Source organism: Geospiza fortis, unplaced genomic scaffold (assembly GCF_000277835.1).
Source record: "Geospiza fortis unplaced genomic scaffold, GeoFor_1.0 scaffold271, whole genome shotgun sequence".
Taxonomy (NCBI): domain Eukaryota; kingdom Metazoa; phylum Chordata; class Aves; order Passeriformes; family Thraupidae; genus Geospiza; species Geospiza fortis.
The window spans coordinates 2,706,294-2,728,953 of NW_005054405.1; the positions used below are offsets into that span (position 1 = coordinate 2,706,294).

At 39.5% G+C, this 22,660-nt stretch overlaps 1 protein-coding gene across 2 annotated transcripts in view; it reads left to right on the top strand.

Moving 5' to 3' along the window:
* FBXO11 (F-box protein 11) overlaps positions 1 to 22,660 on the top strand; it is a 36,101-nt gene that overhangs the window by 12,030 nt on the left and 1,411 nt on the right. For both annotated transcript variants that reach the window (XM_031061252.1, XM_031061251.1), the window contains exons 7-21: positions 2,057 to 2,163; positions 2,255 to 2,366; positions 7,300 to 7,406; positions 7,492 to 7,629; positions 15,663 to 15,880; positions 16,195 to 16,280; positions 16,362 to 16,456; positions 17,477 to 17,599; positions 17,702 to 17,787; positions 18,169 to 18,245; positions 18,352 to 18,495; positions 19,400 to 19,510; positions 20,655 to 20,762; positions 22,028 to 22,136; positions 22,557 to 22,655. In XM_031061252.1, the coding sequence (XP_030917112.1) occupies positions 2,057 to 2,163; positions 2,255 to 2,366; positions 7,300 to 7,406; positions 7,492 to 7,629; positions 15,663 to 15,880; positions 16,195 to 16,280; positions 16,362 to 16,456; positions 17,477 to 17,599; positions 17,702 to 17,787; positions 18,169 to 18,245; positions 18,352 to 18,495; positions 19,400 to 19,510; positions 20,655 to 20,762; positions 22,028 to 22,136; positions 22,557 to 22,655 (1,720 nt within the window). The remainder of the gene's footprint in view (positions 1 to 2,056; positions 2,164 to 2,254; positions 2,367 to 7,299; positions 7,407 to 7,491; positions 7,630 to 15,662; positions 15,881 to 16,194; positions 16,281 to 16,361; positions 16,457 to 17,476; positions 17,600 to 17,701; positions 17,788 to 18,168; positions 18,246 to 18,351; positions 18,496 to 19,399; positions 19,511 to 20,654; positions 20,763 to 22,027; positions 22,137 to 22,556; positions 22,656 to 22,660) is intronic.

The following is a 22,660-nucleotide window of genomic DNA, read 5'->3' on the forward strand; positions in this document are numbered from 1 at the left end:
TATTCCTTATGAGGAATTAAGTAATTCTGAGGCAATATCCAGTTAATGTATATTTCTTTAGACAGTCCCTTACTGTAGGCTTTCTGTTCCATTATTTCTAAGTGGTCTATCCATGGTCCTTAAGCTGAGCATGAATTCTGATCCTGGGGAACATGACTCCCTTAGGTTCCAGCAAACTGAATTCTTGGGAGCTGTGTTTTGCTTGATTACAAAATTAATGGTCCTTTTCTTCCGTTTCCAATTCTAACACTGGTTTCTTTATTCTAAAGTGGTCTAAGCCAAAAGCTGAAATGGAGATATTTCTCTGAATGATGATTTCACAAAGATTAAGCAGAATGTTGCAGAGAATTTCATTGGTGCATTTGGAATGAAAATAATGCTCAAGGAGGTCTTCACTATTTTCCTAGGGAGACCCGAGTGCAGTGATCTTACTAACTGGCCTGTTCCGTGATGGGCATTCTGGGACCTTCCCAACTCAGAAGTTACTGCTTGTGTAGGAACTCATGAGATGAGAGGAAGGTGTCTGTAGAGAACATGATCCAAGTGCTTTGCAAACAATTCCACAAATCTGTTTGATAGTGTTTCAGAGCATCCAATGTGAAGTGCAATTGTGCAGTTTTTCTGTGCCACTCTGAAAGTTCTGATACTGATTTATGGCTCTCATATCCTCCTTGGGACTCTGTTTATTTCCTGGGTTGGTTCAGCTGCAGTACTGTGGTGCTGTTCCTTTCCATGTGCTGAAACACACAGATTTGTTTATGCCATTGCATTTGCACCATGGTGAATATATAGAAATGTCACCAAACCACAGAAATATGTTTTGTATGATGACACAACTCCTCATCAAAGCCTCTTTTAGTTGTTATCTGATACTAAGTGAATAGTGGTGTAGAGGAGAGCCAGACTACCTTAAAATATGTGCAGCTCTGCAGTAATGAAAGCGGAGATTGAGCTTTCAGATAGTGAGAACAAGCTGGATAATAATGTAAATGTTGCCTCATTCTGACTGACATCTTTCTGCCAGAGTGATAAAGAACAGGACATACTGCTTGTCTGTACTAATGTCAACAAACAGAAAAGGATCTGCTCATGAGGAATCCTGTGCATAGGCTTTTCAATAAAATACAGAATTTAGGATAAATACCTGATCACATTTGTGTTGTGTTGGGAATGGTTTAAAATGCTATCAGATAAGTTATCTGCTATAGTATGTGAATCTTCCACCTTTATATTTGGTGTGTTGAGGGAGGGCTGCTTCTGGCTTGCATGTTTAATGGGCAGGTTTGAATCAGACAAACGATCTTGCTTGTGAATGAGCGTCATTGAATTTATTCCACTGAGTGGCTGAGGTTAACTGGTGCTCCCTCTGCTGGCTTGTGCCATCCCCACGTAAACATCACCTGCCTGTGGATTAAGAGTAAAGAATTGAGCAGAGCCTCACTGGTAACACAGGAAACCAAATGACACATTATAGCATTTTGCAAGTGAACCACTTCATAACCTTTTGTACATGCTGCCAGTAGTACAGTTCAATCTAATTCAATAAGTTGGTTTTTCTTTTTCATAAAGAATAATGAGGATGTCAATTCAAAACTGCATCCTACATTTGAGAAGTGTGGGGAGGTCACTTGTAGGTCATGAGTAGATTAGTAAATGGTGCTTCATGTCAGTGATGGAATGTATGTTTTTAGCATTAATAAAAGGATTTGGAATACCAGAAGAAATCATACTTGGAACAGAGTTAAACTGTCTCTAGCCTGGTACCCGTGTCTAAGCTGTTCATTGTAAGTAGTAGTCAAAAACTAACTCTGTAACAGAGGAGGTTTTTCTCACAGTACTAGATATTACTAAATTGGTGCCTCATTGTCTTAGTTAAAGACTAGTTTCTTCATTGTCTTTGAAACTTCCTTTTTCAAGATCCTTTTGGCAGGAGGACTATTTATGTGCCAACAATAGTGTTAATTTTCCTTTGTTGCTTCAAACAGAGTTCTGTATGTATTTTGAGGAATTTTTTTCAGCAGCATGAACTAAGACTTTTTAATTGTTCTCTTTGCAGCACCTGGAAAAGTAGCAGATAAAGTTATAATAGAAAACACTAGAGATTCCACCTTCGTTTTTATGGAGGGTTCTGAAGATGCCTATGTTGGATATATGACAATCAGGGTAAGAATCTCACCTGAAAGCAGATCTTTCAAAAAAATTATTTTAATGTCTGAGCAGGTAAATACAACATTTCTGTTTTCTTCCTTTTCAGTTCAACCCTGATGACAAATCTGCTCAGCACCACAATGCACACCACTGCTTAGAGATTACCGTGAACTGCAGTCCAATTATAGATCACTGTATTATCCGAAGTACTTGTACAGGTTAGTGGGCTTTTTATTGTTTGAAGAAACACAACAAATTGAGTATGATTACAATTGGCATATCTTTATTTTTTGATGCAGGTATTCAATACAGGTCTGCAAGCCTTAATTGCCTTGGAGCATCACTGTTAGAGTGACTTCTTTGTGTCCAAAACCTCTGTGATAATGTGTACTTGGTTTTCTGTTTGAATCTGTTTGGACTCGTTGGACAGTTGGTTTGAAATTGAGAAGTGACAGTTAAATAAACATACCTGGGTTTGGTGTATAGTTGTAGCTGGCAGGATGGGGCATTTGAAAGGGTTACACATGGGAGTTGTTCATGGGTTTGTTCTGATGTTCAGTATTGGGACCAATGGCATTAAACAGTCACAAGATGTAACTGCTGAGCTCAGCTCACTCTCAGTGGAATGATTTGACATGTTCAGAGGATGAGTAGTAGCTCTACAGGCAGAAGTGTTGGAAGACTCATTTTACCATCAGAGTGAGGAACTTATACCACCTGATTTGGGAAAAATCAGTAGTCTAGGTTGAGGAAAGGAGGAGTCAGTGTCTGGAAGTGAGGAGCTGGATGGCAGCTTAGTCACCGGCAGGAAGACATGGCAGTTTGTAATCACTGGACACAAGATGTGGCAAGCTGAACATCTTTGAACACAGCCAGATGGAGTGGAGTTGGAGTGTCAGAAAGAAGAGGTTCAGGAGAATTAAGCTATTGAGTCTTCGTGTGGAAATGGCCATGTGAACTTCCCCAAGGTCAGCTAGGGAGAGGGAATGGATCTGTGCAGCAGGCTGTGCGTGGAGGTTGCTCAGCTCAACATAAAGGCAAGGAAAAAAAGAAGAGTTCTTCCAACTAGATATAAAAACTACATTTTTCTGGTACTGCCTGTGAAGAATACTGCAGGGAACCATGTTGAGAACAGTGGAAGGATTCCTGGTGTGTGCCTTGTAGAGGAAGATGAGCTTTCTTGAAAGTTTTGGGCTATAAACCACTGCACTTGGTCAAGGCAGTTCTCTGCTTTGCATCACCATCTCTTTTATTGGAGACACATCAGTGAATACTTGGAGGTGTTAAAATGACAGAAGAGGAGCAAAGGACAGTGAGCTGCTCCCAGTATCCCAGTTATCCCAGTGTTAATGTTAGCACTAGGAAATTGAAATATACAGAGAAAAGGTGTTCTGGAGCTTACCATATACACATACTGGGAACCCTGACAACCAGTGAGTGGAATTAGATAAGACCACATTCAGCCTGAATATTTAAGTAGTTTGAAGAGCTGCATGATTTCAGATGGAAACATGCTTATAGATAAGCTACTAGATCCTGATATTTTTGTGAAAGTTGTTTATGGAAATTAAGTTTAGATTATTTTTTCACACCACTTTCCATTTCTGAGAATTTTGAAGTTTTTCTCCCTCCAAAACTGTATTTCTGAATGTTTACTGTATTGAGTTGTTGATTTTCTTCTCCAAAATTAAATTCTTCTCTCTGAAATTCTGTTCAGTTTTGGAGGCAGTGTGTAGGCTGTATTGTCACTTATCAATTATCAAGTTTTACTGGCTTTTTAATCCTACCAAGCCTTGCTGTTACCTACTCAGGAAGTACTGAGTTTGTGTAAAAAGGGAGGAGGAATGGCAGTCTGCCAGAAAAGGCATTTACTGTTTCCAGATAATTGACATCTCTGAAGTATTGATCCATAGGCATTCAAAACCTCTTTCCTAGCACATGCTTGATATCCTTTCTGTAGATCTCCAAGTTGCATTAAAGCATATTTCCACATTATGTCATATGTAATGTTCTTAATGTATGTCATATGTAAAGATGGGAGCTGTGTAAGTGCAAATGCATTAAGCTGAAGGTTCCTGCTGCCAGTCCCAAGCATCTTTTGAAATATTTTTAAATAAAGTTCAAATGGCAAGATCCTGAGTCTAGAGGTTCTGTTGCATCCATTATGGAAGAAATCTGTGTTAGCCCTCACCTCGATGGATAAAAGTAGTAGTGGATGGCAATGTTCCTTTTTTCAAAAATTTTAGTATTACTGAAGTGTGTGCAATCATTTAGTCTGAGTAAACAAAATAAAACTTAAACCAGTACTACATGTGCTTTGTATTTCAAAAGGACCCATTTCACATAATCAGTACTCAAGTCCAGTGAAGAGAGTCAGAATAAAGATTGCTTTCATTTAAATAAGCAAAATGTGATAGAGGTATGCTTTTAGAACATCACACCAGATTCCAAAAATCCATAGCTCCTCAGTCTCAGAAAGAGATAGAGGAAGGGGAGTGAAAACAGTTATGAAATGCAAGAAAGAATAAATTATTACCAGTTAATACAAATAGAAAATTAGCAATTGAGGGAAACTGTGGGGACCTCCCTCTAAAATAAAAACACACCACTTTACTGCCGCAAAGAACTTGATAAACACCACAAGATGCATCATCTGTCTAGAAGAGACAGTGCTTGTGTCTTAATTTGGGGAACAAAGAGTTTTAGCAGTGATGCTGATCCATCATAGAATGGAAAAATTTGAATGGCAAAGTGTTGTGTAATTTTTGTTCCATATTTAATGAGAATAGGCAGGCATGATAAATGCCCTCATCCCCTAGAGGGATAATGAAACATGTTCCACTCTTGATAGTAACTGTGGATGAGGTTAAACAGCTGAGAAAATAGACATTCTAAAATCATGCTGGAGTTTAGAAAGAACTGGCCAAGAAATTCTCTGGCTTCCTATTGTGTATCAATGGTAACTTGAAACCTCGATGAGATGGTCTTTGTCCCTGGGGGAGGTGGGAGGGGAGAGACTACCCAGGGTGAAGTATGGCAGGAGTACTGCCTGTTGATCCTGGGTAAAATGATGAGGTATAAATGCAGGAGTTTGGTCAATCAAGAATACAAAATTTCTGATGAATCAATTTAGTGTATATACAGAAAGTTATAATGGTTGCATTACACTGTTGGAATTTTTGATTACTTTCTTTGATGAAAAGAAGGCAGCAGTCCCAGTATAATTACACAAATCCTTGAAAGATGTTTGACATCAACACATAGTGCCTGAAAATATTAAGAGTTCTACAGAATGCCCAGAGTCTACACCAAATAGATGAAAAATAACCTTCAGGGTAACTGTAATGGCTTTTTTTGGTGGTTATTTCAAAGATGACTTCTCGACTTGAAGAGAATAAATAAGACCCATATTAATGAGACCTGTAGACTTTACTATAGAGTATTATAGATACAATATGAATGTAATATAACTACAGTCTTAAAAATAACCAGGAATATGGGTTGCTATGACATTCCTGGTAGGTGGACTGTCAAACACCACTCACATTAGTCTGACAAAGTGCAGAGTTACACACACACAACTTGATTTTGTTCCTGTTTCTAAGTGCTCAACCCCTCTCCTGGGAAGGTGGGGAAAGCTTAAAGAGTCACTGTGGATAAACTGCTGAATGTGAGCCCTCATGTAGTCAAGTGGGCAAAAGAACTGATGTGATCCTTAGTTACACCTGTGGGAACACCAAGTAGAAGTGGAGAGACTCTGTTAATGCCTCTACTTAGTCATGCTTCAGAATAAAGTGCTCTTTTCTGGTGTCCATAGCAACATGTTGGAAAATTTAGAAACTGTTCAATGAAAGGTCATGTAAGGTAAAGCAGAAAAGTTTGGTTGTAGTGACTGTAATTTGTTACTTTATCAAGGAGAAGGCTGAAGGAGCAAATTGCTTGCACTGAATGTGTGTGTGTGCATTGGATACAGCATACACTGGTATAAAGAGAACTGGATGCCAAAGCTGGAGCAATTCAGATGAGCAATTAAAGTGTAAATTAAAAGGACAACAGCCCTCTAGCCAGCTAACAAGCTTTATGCTAGTTTCTCAGTTGCTGGAAGTCAAAGTTATCAAAATTTAAATATGTTTCTACAAGATATGTGCTGAAGTTCCTGCTACTAGAATTGAAACAGGACTTAATTCAGGGAATTAGTATAGCCTGTATTATTCATAAGGTCAGACTAGACAATCAAAATAATTTCTTTAGGAATTAAAAAAGAATAAGCTCTCTGTAAATGAGTCTGTGAATTATTTAAGCATAGTCTTTGTGGTGCTTTGCTAGAAGGATATATGAAAACTGACTAATAGAGCAGGTACTGCCTTGCTTATGTAGTGGTGTTTAATTATGGGGAACTTGTGTTACATAGGCTAGGTTCCCTGAGATGAGCTCTTACCTTTCAGAAATCACTGTTGATTTTAGTGCCTGCAGAATTTTATGTTGTCACACTTCATGGAGTTCAGGGAATTCAGCTGGTATGCTGAAGTCTTGAGCAGTTGGAGTCCTAGTTTCCTGGAAAATATATATTTTCTGGGTTATGGTATGGTAGCTGAAATCATTCAAGGAGTTTTGTAATTCAGCTGGGGAGAGACCTGTTGGTTTCTGATGTTTGTTCTGTACTCGAGATTGTGTGTGTGTCCTGCTGAGTATTGGGTAGACAGTGTGTCTTTGTATGCTATAAAATTATTGTTTGGCCTCTTTGAAGTACTGAGTTGTGAAAATTTCAAGGGAAGCACAACAAGGCAGTAATTAGCAGAGAATTTTGGTAGATTTCTGTTGTGCTCTGCTCTGAACAGTCAGTATACAGTGGGCCTAACACAGGCAAATAAATGAGTGAGGACTTTCATAAGCATGAATTATTATATAAACCATTGTCCTGGCAGCTGTTTAACCTTGGCAGGATGATTTTAAAGTGACTCCTACCGTGGTTTTTGCATCTGCAAAATGATGACATTGGTGTTTTTCTGCCAGTGGCTTGCAACGCTTTGGCTCTGTGAACACCAAATCTTTTTTTAAAATATCAGTTCACACTAACTTTTCTTGCTTTGCCAGACTATTTATAAATACACTATGCTTTGAAGCTATGGTAACTGTACTGTTTTCTTCCAGTTGGCTCTGCAGTATGTGTTAGTGGCCAGGGAGCTTGTCCTACTATTAAACACTGTAACATCAGCGACTGTGAAAATGTTGGACTTTATATTACAGACCACGCACAGGTAATTTTCCACATTCATTTCTTTACTTTGATAAAGTTATTCACTGTTCTGGATTCCTTTCTTAATTTACATTTTCCTTTCCCAGGGAATATATGAGGACAATGAGATCTCCAATAATGCATTAGCAGGCATTTGGGTTAAAAACCACGGAAATCCCATTATCAGACGGAATCACATTCACCACGGACGCGACGTTGGCGTTTTCACTTTTGACCATGGAATGGTAACCTATATGTTTTCTTTTGGAGGAAAAAATACACATGTTGTAGAACTGAAATCTTCCAATTTTGCCTGTTATTGGAGAAAAGTTTTTTTTTTAAATCTGTCATGAACAGATAGTTTAAAATATGCCTGCTGTTGTTCTCTTGCCCTTAAGTGGGAGACTTCACGTTAAAGACAATTTTAGCTGAAAGAGGTTTAAGCAAGCTTTTGCAGTTGATTGGCAGCCTGTTACATTGTATTATGTTGCAGTGACAAAATACCTCTTGAAACAGGATGTAAACTGTAGGCTTACATTTATACTTCATTCTTTTCCCTTTGAAAAGAACAAAAATAAGGTGCTGGATGATTTCGAAATGAAAAAAAAAATGCTTCGTGAAGACTTAGCCTTATTTTTATGTTAAAACTCTGGAATAGAGTATGTACACCTTCTCTGGGAAGAGGGCTTTTGTAGCAGGGAACTAGTTGTGGAATTTTAGCACAGAATTTCATATCAGGGTTCAGGCCTTCTTTCATAAATGTTTATTTGTGTGGGGTGAAGCTCATCACTTCCAAGTACATGCACAGTAGTGAGAAACAGCATTCGTAGCCCTTGAAATAGAAGAGATTTTTGTCTCTGAAATAAAAGATGATTGCTGACTTGTTTTAGGAAAATATTCTGCATGTCTTCCAAAGAGTGCCAAATCATTGTTTTTCCTGCTTGAATGACAAAATCCCAATTCCCCATGCCCAGCTGGCAAAACAAGCAGTTTTCTTTTAGTCACTCTTAAAATGGCAGATGTCTAAGGGTGCTTTCCATAGAGTGCAAAAGCTCTTGATCCCCAGGTGTAAGGAATCGGGAAAGGAAGGAAAGAGACCTGCTGGGTTGGGACTAAAGGGCAGGATGGAAATGCACAGGCAGTGGAAGCAGGGCCAGGTGACCTGGGAAGGGTCCTGAGACACTGTCCAGTTGTCTAGGGATGGGGTCAGGAGGGCCAGGGCATGGATGGAGCTGGACTTGGCAAGGCACGCAAGGAATGACAGGGAAGGTTTCCACAGGTATCTTTCAGAAAAGGAATGGCAGGAAAAAAGCACATCACCCCCCCCATGAGTAACAGCAGTGACAAGAGATGAGGAGAAGGCTGAGGTACTCAGCATTTTGCCTCAGTTTTTACTGGCAGTTTTCCCACACCTCTTTATTGGATGGACCTCAAGGCAGGGACAGTGGGAGCAAAGTCACTCCCACTGTAAGAGAAGATCACATTTGTGACTGCCTGAGGAACCTGAATGTACAGAAGTCTATGGAACCCAGTGAGATGCATCCCAGAGTTCTGAGGGAATTGGCTGATGTAGGGTCCAAGCCACTCTCCATGACACTGGAAAAGTCATGGCAGTCAGGTGAAGTCCCTGGTGACTGGGAAAAGGGAAACATTGCACCCATTTTCAATAAAGGGCAGAAAGGAGGACCCAGGCAGGAACTGACCTGTCAGCCTCACCTCTGTGCCTGGGAAGATCATGGAACAGCTCCTCCTGGAAGCTGTGCTAAGGATCACAGAGGACAGGGAGGTGACTGGGGACAGCCAGGACAGCTTCACCAAGGACAAGTTCTGCCTGACCAGCCTCAGTGGGGAAAGGAAGGGCTATGGATGTCATTTATGTGGACTCCTGTAAGGCCTTGACACGTTCACAGAATTCACAGAATGACCAGGTTGGAAGATCATTGAGTCCAGCCCATGCCCTAACATCTCAACTAAACCTTGCCACCCAGTTCCACATCCAGTCTTTCTTTAATCACATCCAGGGATGGTGACTCCACCACCTCCCCAGGCATTCCCTTACAACATCCTTCTCCCTAAGTGGCAAAGATGTGGATTTGATGGATAGACTGTTTAGTGGATGAGGAATTGTTTGGATAGTTGCATCCAGAGGGTAGATGCCAGTGGCTAAATCATGTCCCTCAGTGGTCTGTACTGGGACCAGTACCAGTCATCAGTGATACAGACAGTGGGATCAAGTGCAAGTTCTAATCCAGACCTACTGAGGTTTTTGATGGGAGTTGGCAGACTGTAAATAGCATGAACAGGAAATGCACTGTGGGTACAGTCCAGTGAGGCCTGTCTCCTCTTTGCCCAGGTTGCTGAGGGGCAGAGATAAAGGATTGAGGCAGTGCTAGTTGTAGCTGTTGGATTTGTGGTTTTCTGGTTTCAGTAGAAGGCAAACAGGTCACAGGGCTGCTGCTTTTATTGCCAGCATAAAATCTTGCCAGTGGAGGTGGAACACCCCACATGGTGAGATTCTGCTGGTAGGTGCCTCTTCTCCACTCTGATGGTTACATCCTAAGGACTGTACTTGTTCTGTTTTGGGCAAGATTGCAGCAGCTGAGAATACCCTGCTGGCAGCCCTCTTCTGATGGATGGCTTTACATCATTTTCTGTTCTCTAGAGATGATGTTGCTTGGCTGGTTTGCAAAGAGTGGTGGCAGATGTCTTTAGTTTATATTATCTCATTGTTTGGACTGCTTTAAGCTGTGTTTAACATACTGTACAAGCACTTCTGATCCACTTCAGTGGGTACATCCATCCCTTCAAGACTTAAACAGGCTTGGAAACATTGAATGAAGTGATTTCAGCTATGGGAAAATTGGTAAAGTGCTTCAGCAACTCCTGCAGGGGAGGTGTCTGTGTGTTGGCTTGAGAGTTAATTGGAAAGTCTGGGTAGGAGCTGCTTCTTGTTTAAGTACTGAAGTATAAATATTAAATATATGAGTACTGAAATATTAAAAAAATTAAAAGCCAGGCTGAATGCACTTGATTTAGATAAAAGTACATTTGATCTTTATTCTTACCAATGAAATGTCTGTTTCAGAGCTGTGATCAGTGTGGTATCACAAGCAAAATGGAATAGAAATAAATGTTTCCCTTTTGTTTAAGGGAAACAGTAGCACATTAAAGAGAATGTGTGAATAGTATTTATCTCAACTGCAAATATTATTGAAATATTTCATAGTCATAAACTCCTTTGAAAGATTCAGTCCCCCCCGTCTCAATGTCTGCTTTGGCAGCATCTTCTGCTTTTGCATCATGTCTAGTGATAGTCCGTGAAATTACATCATTGGCAATGTTTATATGCTCTTTAAGTGACAAAGTGACATGGAATCCTTCAGATACAAATCCTGTATTCCTAAACAAATTAATGGATTTTGTATTTTTTCTTCTCCCACTTCGGTTACTTTCTGTAAGTTTTTTTTTTTTTGTTTGTGCCTGTGAAGTGGGATAAGTGCATTCCAATGCTGAATTCCTACCCTACACACTCTTTTCCTGTGGGTTTCTGTGCTGGAGTGCTCTCTCCAAAAGGTTCAAGAATGCTTTGTTTTTCAGTTTCATGTTTTCAAACTGTTCTTTGTGTTTTGATACTTGTAGAAACTTAACCTCTTATTTCTAAACTGGCAGTATCCTGATGTTTGCCTTAGTGCTGTGACAAATATGTAACAAGCTGGCATTAAAAATGCAGCGTGGCATTGACAGCCCTGGGTGCCTTACCCTGGCCTCTCAGGTGCCTGAGATGAGTTACCAGGCATCTGTCATAAATTGTATTTTGTAGTTGTATGCACACAATGGAGAAGTTCCAAGTTAATGTAAGAATAAGCCTAATTTTACAGTTTAAAGCTGAGCTCTAGGCAAAACAGTTTTCATTTTCATTGTTCCTAAATGAGAAGCTTGGGGTTTTGTTTTTTTTTTTTTCTGATGAAATAAAAGTGTAGCAGCATGTGTCTAAGTTGGGTGATCATGCCTAGTTTACTTCTCTGTCTTCTAAATACTACAAATCAGATCACTTTAAAGAAATGTGTATATAAAGTCAAAAAAAAAATTAGGCATATGCCAGATTCTATACAGACTACATTAAAAACTTAACTGCCTTTGCTGTGCATAAAAATCAAGGGTTTGTTTTGCATCTTGGATGTGATTTTCTTTATGTTGCATTTGAATTTTCATAAAATGCACTAACTCTCAGATAAGGACCCTTCCAGGGTTTGGAAGGCAAATTTTATAAGCGCAGGCAGTTGCTCTTTTTCATTATTGGTTTCCTGTTGTCTTTTTTTTTTTTTCTTCTTTTCCCCACACTATTGGGAATACTTGAGTCAATAAATATTTAGGAAACGTTAAATCTTACACAATTATATCTCCTTTCTTGAAATACATGTGTTGTTCAAACAGTAATACTAAATGCCTCTGTGTTTCTGTATTGTAATCTTCAAGTCAGAGAAAGAAAAAAAGTCCTTTTAGAAATAAAGGAGGGAGAAATCCCCTGAGAAGAAAAGCAGCAACAAAATCTCATCAGTTAAAAGTTTTAATTCTAAAGCATTTCAGAGCCATGTTTGTTAAACTGGACAACATGCAGAAAGAAAAAAAACATCCTAGTGCAATCACTGAGTTAGTCTTGATGTAAAAAGTCTTCTGAGTTTTTCCAGCTGTGCAGGATCCCATCTTTGTGATCACATCTTTTCTGTGCAGTGTGTGCCAGGTGGGAATATCAGCATTATCACTGCTGTGGTGTTTGTTTCTGATTTCTTCACCTGCTCAGAGCTTACCAGGCTGCAGCAGTGTTCTTGCCCACACTTGCTATCAGTGTAGCTGTCATTTTGTGTCCACAGCTAATGCTCTGCTGGGATTGTAAATAAATTTGATGTACAGAGATGCTTTTTAATATTTAGGATTTTCAAGCAGAAAGCTACTTGGTAGTTTTTTGTAAGATTGTAATACTTTTTCCACATGCATCCTCTGTTCCTTCTTATTAATCACTGGGAGCTCTTTTCCTTAGCAATCCTGGTGCTGTCCCCTCCAGGTTCTTCTTCCATTAGCTGTTGAATTATTACCAGAAACCCCCACAAAGCCCAAGTCAAACACCCAGCACACTTGAAAACCATTCTTTGAAGGAGGTGGAGGCAATATAAGGCTTGTAGTCCCTCTGTGCAGACTTCCTGATCTCAGTAGCTGCCTGGCAGAATCTCCCAAAGGATCTGGGCTTGAGCTGCCCAACAGCTGGACAGAGCATAAGGGTTGTTCAGCTGGAGTGTGCTGAGAGGAGCAGCTGTGTCTGATGGTGGTACCTGGTTGTAGCTGGAGCTGGCAATAAGCTTTGTGTTACAAGTGTTGCTGGACCCTGTGGATAATAGATCATGGAACTCCATAGTTAGAAACACAATTTCTGTTTTAAAAAAATCCTCCCTAATGTTCCAGAGAAAAACTGTTGCCTGAAGCCATATGTGATTTTTTGGGATCCACAAGTTCATCACCAGACCTCTTTGACAGGCTGGAATTCGAAGGCACAGTAATGCCTTTTGAATGGGTGTGGCTGAAAAAGTACCAGGGATTGCTGGGGGCATCTTAAAGACTAAAGTCAGTATTAGCCCTTTCTAGGAAGTGAATTTGGGCCATAAAATTTGTTGATATCAACAGAGATTGTCCTAGGAAACGGAGGCATAAGAAATAGGAAGTCTGGGATGAGGTGGTTGCTCAGAAGGTGTTTCTGACAAACAGCAGCTCTGTTGGTCTAGCTGACTGGAGTTTAACAGTGATGCACACAGGTGATGGTCAGACTTGGTCTCAACAGATGCAGAAACCCACTGGGTTTAACTGCATCAGCTCAAAGCCAGCCCTTCAGCTTAAGCTGACTCACATTAAGGTGGGCTGGGCACTAAAAAGTGCAGTTTCTCTTCATGGACATTGAATGTTACAGGATCTTGCTCAGCAGAAAGCCTTGACTTTCCAACCCACTAGTCAGGCTTATAGAGGAATCTGAGATACAGATTTATTTTGTTTTATTCCCCCCCTTTAAAGAAGCATTTCCTTCACAGAGTCTTACAGCAAATTCCCACTTTCTTCTGAATCAGAAGTCAAGTTTTCCGAGTTAAATACTGGTGCTTGCTGAAGCTTGTGAAGATCTTGCAGGCCACATGAGAAAGGCTCTGTTTTTTTGCAGCTTCTACCTGGAATCCAAAATGACTGTGATGAAGCACACCTGAAATACCCCTCTTCTTTCATCATGGTGCTGTAGTCAAAAACATTTAGCATTCAGAGGGAGAATAATGTGTGAAGTAATTAAAAATATGTCAGACCATGTTTAGTAGTATTTAATTGAAATTGTGTATTCCATCAGGAGAATCAGCCTTGCCTTTATATATCAAATTGTCATTTTAGATAAGTTTCTCTGAGAGAAACTTAATTTTAAGTGAAAATTAGGAGGGGAAAGAATTCCTTTCAGGATAAGAAGTCAAAAGTCTGCCTTGTTGGCATGAAGACATATTTCTGAGGAGATCTTTGGATTCCCCGTCTGTTAGTGTGTCGTTTCCTTGAGAACTGTGAAATCATCTTGACTCACTTAGCATTGGATTTCTTCAAAGTTCTTGAAAAAAACATAACTCTGCTCTGAATACGCACAGAATGTGTAAGCATCTTCCATTTGACTTCGTTACCCAGACGAGTCTTAGGACCCAGGCTGTACACATGCCTAGCACTTTTTTAGAGAATCTTTAATCCATGCACTGCCTTTCCTGACTGCAATTCTCAGAGCAGGGAGAAGAGCATGCTGCCTTGACTTCCTTGTTAAGCTGGATGTATTTCTGATTTTTTTGTAGTCAGTGTTTGGTGGAGTCCCACAGTAATTCACAGCACAGTGAAACAGCATGCTGACTGCCTAGGCTGGCAGTAGATTGAGTAATTTCCACGTGATAGGTAGTAGCAACTCCAGACCTGAGGCGTTCCTGGTAGTAGATCATGTGAGCATGGAATCCAGTTACTCTGAGCAGTAGCAGGAATTTGAGGGGGGTGTTGTTTGTTTTGGTTTGGGGGTTTTTTTATTGGTTTGGTTTTGGGGTGTGTTTGTTGTTTGGGGTTTTTTTTTTAGTGCACAAGTATAACAAGTCTCATGCTGAGCAGGTCTAAATAACTAACTTAGGTGGCTACAGGAAAAATGGTGCTGCTGGAGACAGGCTTGGGTTAGTGCTTTCAGGAACTTGCATCTAAGCCATCCACAAGTTACAGCACATCACTTGGTGGTTGTCTACCCTCTCCAATAAGAAATGCTTCCTGTCTTTCAGTTTAGTTTCTATTCTTCTGCTTGGGCAAAATGGGCATGAAATACCATTGAAGTTCACCTTAAGAATAGGTTGAATTGGAATATTAAAATGTTCTAGGACCATGTCAGGAAAATGCTGTGAAAGGGCTGCTACAGTTACTTAGCAAGGCCTTGGAATTAGAATTGGAGAAATCATCAGGCAGGAAACAATGATTTTGCCAGATGAATTCTCAGGTGGGCCAGTTCATGGTGCTGCTCTGTGGTTGGCATGGAAGGAGCGTGCCTGGCATGGCTTTGTGCAATGACCTTTTTTATCCCTGCCCACAGCAGTACTGTTTATAATGCTCTTGTTTAAATACAGTTATGTTGTAGGTCTGCTGCTACTGTCAGTGTCTCAGTGTACACCATTTTAAAAAAGGGAAAAAGGAAAAAATTGTACCACTTGGCCACTCAGAGCAGTCCAACCCTGGAAAAATTACTGAATTCCCACATTCTTATTATTTATTTTGATCAGTTGTTTCAAAGAAATTTAGCACATTTCTTCCTAAAGGAACCATATTTTTGTCAAATGTCTATAGTTCCTGGCCTGAAAACAAGCAGGTAGTTTTCTCCATAGCACTGTCCTTTCTGTGTTGGGCCTCTGGGCTTTATGGCCTTTGAAAGGAGTCTGATCCTTGTAGCTGCTGAGGAAACCTGATACTGAGTCCTGTTCAATGTGCTATATCTAGAGTTGCCATTTTTTCTTGGTATTCCATGAGTAGTCATAAATAGCAGTGCAAACACAGTGTCTTTGAAACAGTATTTTATTTTTGGAAAAATGAAATTATATAGTGTCAGTAGTTGTTTTAATTAGCTATATAAGTACTAACATGTTGTCAATTTTGGTACTGTTTCCTTTTAAAGGAGGATTGAATTTAAAGGGGAGGGAGTAACCTTCATTGAAAAAAGGACTTTTACAGGAAACTGCATGTTTTGTGTCTTAAGGGTTATTTTGAAAGCTGCAACATCCATAGAAACAGGATAGCAGGCTTTGAAGTGAAAGCATATGCCAACCCAACAGTGGTGCGGTGTGAAATCCATCACGGCCAGACTGGAGGAATCTATGTGCATGAAAAAGGAAGAGGACAATTCATAGAGAACAAAATCTATGCAAACAATTTTGCAGGTGTTTGGATTACCTCAAACAGTGACCCAACAATAAGGTATTGTTTTCCTCATTATTATTTCACTACGTAGAAGAAGAAGAGATTTGATGGGGATGGGATAATGCACTTTAATTTATTTAATTATGGTGAGCTTTAAATATTCCTGTATCTGTAGAAATGAAATTTCTGTCTGTGTTCAGTTGAACTGCATTTTTAATTTGTGTGTGCATGTAGAGGTAGGTCTTTCTAAAAGCAACAGAACATAAGTTCTTTATTTTAAATCTGAATGGGGTACAGTCCTGGCCACTCCATACAGGTGTAGTATTCCACAATGTATAAAAATAACTTCATAATGTTGATTTTTTTCTTAGGGGGAATGCAATTTTTAATGGGAATCAAGGTGGTGTTTATATCTTTGGTGATGGAAGAGGCCTTATTGAAGGAAATGACATTTATGGTAAGCTGATTTGCTTGCTACATATTGATTTCTGAGAAAAATGAATGTGTAAGTTGTATTAAATACCACTTTTGTTGGCAGGTAATGCATTAGCAGGAATACAGATTCGAACAAACAGCTGTCCCATCGTTCGACACAACAAGATTCATGATGGTCAACATGGAGGAATTTATGTAGTAAGTGCAGCCTAGGACAGGCACAGACTTGTGTTCTGTTTTAGAAATGTAAAGGGGAAAATTACCCTGTGTGAATGTTTGTGCTTACAATGCTTGAGCTTCTTATGTTAAAAACCAGTTTCATGGTAAGTGACTGAAGCTGGTGCTGCTATTTAAAAGACTGAGGTTTTTATAAATGCCACTAAATTTTTCTTATTACAGAGTAAAATAATTAAAATGGGATAGATTACAGAATTTTATTGTTGCATGGTTGAAAGCTTTTTGAAAAGATTTAATTTTTATAGTAGTATGTCATAATTTAAAAAAAAAAAGTCTGTTCAGCTCTTTTGGAGTTTACCACTAACATCAGAGAAGATTTTTTTTTTCTTACTGCCTTCAGGATGATAGAAATTGGAATTGTTGTATTGAAAAAGTGGGAAATAAAGCCCAATTCCCAATGTGTGCAAGGGCTCTGCTAACTGAACTGAAAGAGCTGTCAGGTTCCCTTAAGCAATACCAGATTTTCAGAAATATGTGTCTGTCTTTCTGCCAAAGGTCCAGCTAACGCTGCAAGTGTGCAGCTTCATCTCTTCATTGAGTAAATTTAAGCAGAACAACTTCTTGCCCTGACTGAGAAAACTGTTGTTTGACCTCTGAGCCCAGACATGTGGTGACCTTGAGAGCTATGCCAGCTTGTTGTCCATCTTGGGGACAGAGCTGGGTGTAGGTTTCAGAACCTCATGTGAGTGCACAGCACTGGGGAGGCACCTCTCCTATCAACAGCCAGCAGACATTTGCAAATACCACTGCAGAGCCTTGAACCAGAATGATTTACATGCAGGGTGTTCTTTGTTTCATGGCAAATATTCAAAATCATATTATGCTGTTATTTTTTTTTTAATGCTGAAAAAGCTTACTCAAATGGAAAGGAATTGTTTTGCTGCAGTAAAGAAGCCAGGGGGTGGGAGGGATGGGTAGAGCAGGAAAAAGAGTATTGGTGTTTAGCAGGTTTTCTTAACTCTTAAACCATCTTGTATTTAGCATGAAAAAGGACAAGGTGTGATTGAGGAAAATGAAGTTTACAGCAATACATTGGCTGGAGTCTGGGTGACAACAGGGAGCACTCCAGTCTTGAGGAGAAACAGAATACACAGTGGGAAACAAGTGAGTTTTGCTCTGTGGTTACAAGGGGGCCACAGAAAAGGAAGTCCTGTGGTTTTATGCCTCATTAATTTGGAACTAATAATGTAATTCTTGATGTGTTAGGTTGGAGTTTATTTTTATGACAATGGACATGGCGTGTTAGAAGACAATGACATCTATAATCACATGTACTCAGGGGTTCAGATAAGGTAACATTTATTCTGATTTTCTGCCAAAACAGACATAGCTTGTTATGTGCTCTATTGTGTCTTTTTAGCTGTTCTTGTCATTTTGTTTATAAAAATAACTTTTTTGAAATCCAGTATGTCTGAATACCCTCTGCTTTAACCTAAAAGAAAGTTACCAAAAATACAGCCTGAGTATTGACTGGAATGTGTGGCCCTTGAAGTCTGTAAAGATAAATGATGTTTGGAAAGAACTATATTTTACTAAGATTGTTAAGCAGTGAGATCCATGGGGCACTTCTTTAGAAGTATTTCAGATGTTTGGCCTTGGGATATAGTAAATGACTATAAATGACTTATTTTTAATGACTTTTAAATTACTTCTTTGCTTACATTTCACTCTAGAACTGGAAGCAACCCCAAAATCAGACGCAACAAGATCTGGGGTGGTCAGAATGGTGGTATTCTTGTCTATAATTCTGGTAGGTTTGTTTTCCATGTTTATCCAGAACTATGTTCTGTGGTGTTATATTATCTTCCCATTTTTTAGATGTTTTATTTTTTTTTCTATCCTTCCTTCAATTTTAGGGCTTGGATTTATAGAAGACAATGAAATTTTTGATAATGCAATGGCTGGTGTATGGATTAAAACCGACAGTAATCCTACACTAAGGAGAAATAAAATCCATGATGGAAGAGATGGAGGCATCTGTATATTTAATGGGGGAAGAGGTAACTTTTTCCCTTACTGTTTTTCACTGAATGTTCTGGATAAGAGTTAAATTTCAGTTTAAGCAGTATTCTTTTTAAAGTGCTCTTTAGAAACACAGCTCTTGTCTTCTGGAGTGATAAAATAGTTATAGCGAACATACCCTAATGCTTTTTAGCCTTAATTACATTAGTAATACTGAAATCTGTGGGAGGCAGAGAGGTGATTAATCTCATCCAAGATAACTGTTAGATTGCTGCTTAAGGACAGTCCTTTTATCCCAATTGCTTTTCTAAGCTTTGCCATTTGACTGAAACACAGTGTTGGATTCAAGTCACGTAGTCAAAATCATGCACCTGAGCAGTTTAGGTTCTGCCTGTGTCCAAGATTCAGGGGAAAAAACCCACAGATCTTTAAGGAATCTTTTGTACACTTGTAAATTCAGAAGTGGTCCCTGTCTGAAATCCACTGAGTGCTGTGTGTCCTGATACCAGCTTCTGATATTCTGTAGATAATCACTTGCTCTAAGTGAGTTTTAATTTTAACTCAGTGTTTTAAAGTAATCCTGTCCTATAACAAAAATATGCTTGGCTTTTGGCAGCCTGTTCATTTTAAAAGACAAGAAGAGAGAGGTGTTAGAAAAATTAAAGAAAAATTTGGAAAGTAGAAAGACTTAGTTTTCTGCAGTGGTGCCTGTGATCGCAAATTCCATGCTGTGTACTGAAAAAATACACTTCCAAAATTATACACTGAGAACTGTTTTAAACGGGTATCACTGATGTCAGTGCTACTGGTGCATATTCTCCAAATGAAAGGGGTTATTAAGAGGATTGTGACACATAAGATCCTTTAAAGATATTTCACAGAAAGGTTACAGGTCAGGAAATGCTCCCAAGCTCAAATGTAACATCTGTTGGTCTGTCATAGGTCTTCTGGAAGAGAATGATATCTTCAGGAATGCTCAAGCTGGTGTTCTTATCAGCACCAATAGCCACCCTGTGCTAAGGAAAAACCGAATATTCGATGGTTTTGCTGCAGGTTTGTGCTGTTTAAATCAAATTTGGAAGCTTGGAATGAGCTCTTCACAAAGTTACACAGAGTTTCTTTATCCCATGGTATTTAGATGTTTTGAAAGAGACTGGGATGTCCTTCAGTGTATTCTAAAAGTCATTTGAAAATTCATTTGAGAATTGTAGTCAAGGTATATTTACAGCATGTTGGGAAATGGCACATATTCTCTCTTGTAATTTTTTGTGAAATACTTTTCATTATTTTATTTTAGAAGCAATTGGTAAAGTTGTCTAGGATGTATTTATAGTTGATGTGCTGGATGCCGGTATGAATATCTTATCACTGCTTTAAAACCTAGGAAACTGTGCAAATACACATTTTAAAGAGATTTGATTTGCATCTCAAGTTCAACTTTCTCACTCCTCAAAGTAGAAAAATTGTAAAAATGAGCATTTCTTTCTCCAAAAGAGATGAAGAATGTTTAACAGTGATTTTTTGCAATTTTACTGTTTAATCATCACAGTTTCATCCGTCTTGCATTCCATTCCATTTCAACTAAAATTGCATTCTTGAGTTTTCTCCCATCTTTCTTTCAGAAGAAGCAAGTTTTCTGAGAAGAGCCTCTAAAGGTGTTGTTTCAGTGTGGTGGGGGGGAAGGATAGGTTGCTGTCAAGAGCAGTCCTGGACAAATGACTTGGAAGACACGGGTTACTGATAAAAGAATTAAAGAAATGAATTTTAGGTGCCCATCTTGAGAACTTTTTTAAAAACATATTTTAAAAAGGGTAAGGTATGTGCACAAGAACTTTCAAATGTACATGAAGATGACAGCTCTAAGCGCCCAAAAATCACATCCCCTTTGGAAATAAACATGATCATAGTACCATTTTATTGTCAGATAAACTAGTAGTGTGTTGTTCCTCCCAGAGACCATGCATGCCAGCTATAGCTTTTGAAAGGATTCAACAACAGCATTTGAACAGTTTTATAACAAGTTACAGTGCAGTTTTGTAGCTATATCATTTTCCTTTCTTCCCCTTGAGTTTATGATGGCTTAAAAAAAAAACAACCAACCAAGCTGTAGATGACGAGAGAAGTACAAATGCACAACCACCAGGGATTTAACTTTGCCACTCTCTTTTCTCTCCTTTGTTCCCCTGACCTACTCAAGGTATTGAAATAACAAATCATGCGACTGCAACATTAGAAGGCAATCAGATTTTCAACAACCGCTTTGGAGGTTTATTTCTAGCATCTGGTGTCAATGTCACGATGAAAGGTGAGCCCGAGTCCTCCTGGCTTGTGTTTGGTCACTTGTTTGGTGCTGCTGGCTCTTGGGTTTATGGTACCCTTTGTGGCTCACAGGAGTTGTGACTAAGTTTCAGCTGAAGGTTATGAGCCACATTAAGCTGTGTTAAGATTTTTAGACAAACAGATGGATTCAAAGGTAACTGAAAGTTTTGCTGTTATATTAAAACTGTCATCAGCTCTTCTATCTCAAAGTCACTTCTTGAACCAGTTCCTGATCTTTGGCCCATCTCAGACTCCAGTTCTGATTTAGTACAATGGAAGGTCTTTCTCACATATCCAAAAACAAGTGTTCAGTAAAGAAACACGCCTCCTTGCCTTTTAGGATCTAAAAGCATGAACATTCCCAATCCCAAACATGTTTTTTCAGGAAATATGAACAGTTCACATACATAACATTCCCTTGTATGATGGGGAAGTCCTGTGCATGAGACAGGATCCTCTTGGACGAGATGTGAATGATGGTTTTAATGCCAGACAGCTTGAGGAGGTTATTCAAGAAGAAAAAGGTTCATTTTGCAGGAGTTTTATGTACTTGCTATACATAAAGCTGTTAAACCCTTTCCTGTGGAAGATTTGTGCCTCTTAAAACACAGGCTCTAGCTCCCTGCTTCCCAATGATATCACTCAGTGCTCTTGATGCTGCTGGGCGTGGGCAAAACTTTTTGAGGTGCACTTTGGGAGTAGACAGAAGATTAGGTAGTTCAGTAACAGAGGGGATTATCAAATTTGCTGTGCCTTGGACACATCTTTGAAGTACTGGAGCTGGTCAGACCTGATTTCCACTTCCATTTTGTTGGAAAGTACTTTATTCCTAAACTTTCCTGGGGAAAGAGCCATCCTTTTCCTCTTTCTAAGTGATTTATAAAAGGCCTTATGGTAAAGGAGAGGCTTTCAAACACTGGGTTTCAGTCTCCTCAGCAGCAAACTCACATGCTAGGAAGGCTTGTGTGTCTCTAAGCATTTATTAACAGCCAAGTTCAAAAGGAGTATTTAAATGGAGGCTATCAGATATTTCATGCCACGTGTGCAAAGAGGAACAGTGTTCTTTGCTTCAGGAGTGCATGGCACTCTGTGCATGTGGGCATTGAGGATTTTATATTCTTAAATGCCAGAGCTGAAATGCAGGTATAGAACTAATTGTTCCTAATGGGCCCTTGGCTTCAGTGCATCAAGGAGAAAAAAAAAAAAGTCATTGATCCAGATGTGATTAGTCCTGGTTTTTCCCCCCAACAGATAACAAAATAATGAACAATCAAGATGCCATAGAGAAAGCTGTCAGTAGAGGCCAGTGTTTATATAAGATCTCAAGCTACACCAGCTACCCGATGCATGACTTCTACAGGTAACAGGTTCCTTCCCCTCACCTACAGAAAGGCTTTCCAGTGAACCCCCTTTCTCTTCCTGCAAGGCCCCCAGAACAGTTGCTGGGTGTGGGTGAACACACAAATGTGTGTTCTTTTCCTCAGCTGCAACAGAAGAGGATTTAACAAGTTCCCATTTTCTGGAATTGACTTTGGGCTTGAGGAAAACAGATTATTTCTGTGAACCTGAGCCCAGGGTGTTGCACAGCATGACTCTAGTTTGTGAACCAAGTAACAAAAAGTGTGCTGTGAAATCCAAGTTTGTGTAAAATTCTCAAACTTCACAGTCCTGTGCACCCTCTTTCCTTCAGTGCATTTCTGGCCCTCCAGCCTCCTGGAGCCCTTCCCTTGAGAGCTGGTCAGGTTTTGGTTCCTGCTTAACGTGCTGCTTTTCCCTCCAGATGTCACACCTGCAACACCACAGACCGTAACGCCATCTGTGTGAACTGCATCAAGAAGTGCCATCAAGGACACGACGTAGAATTCATTAGACATGATAGGTACG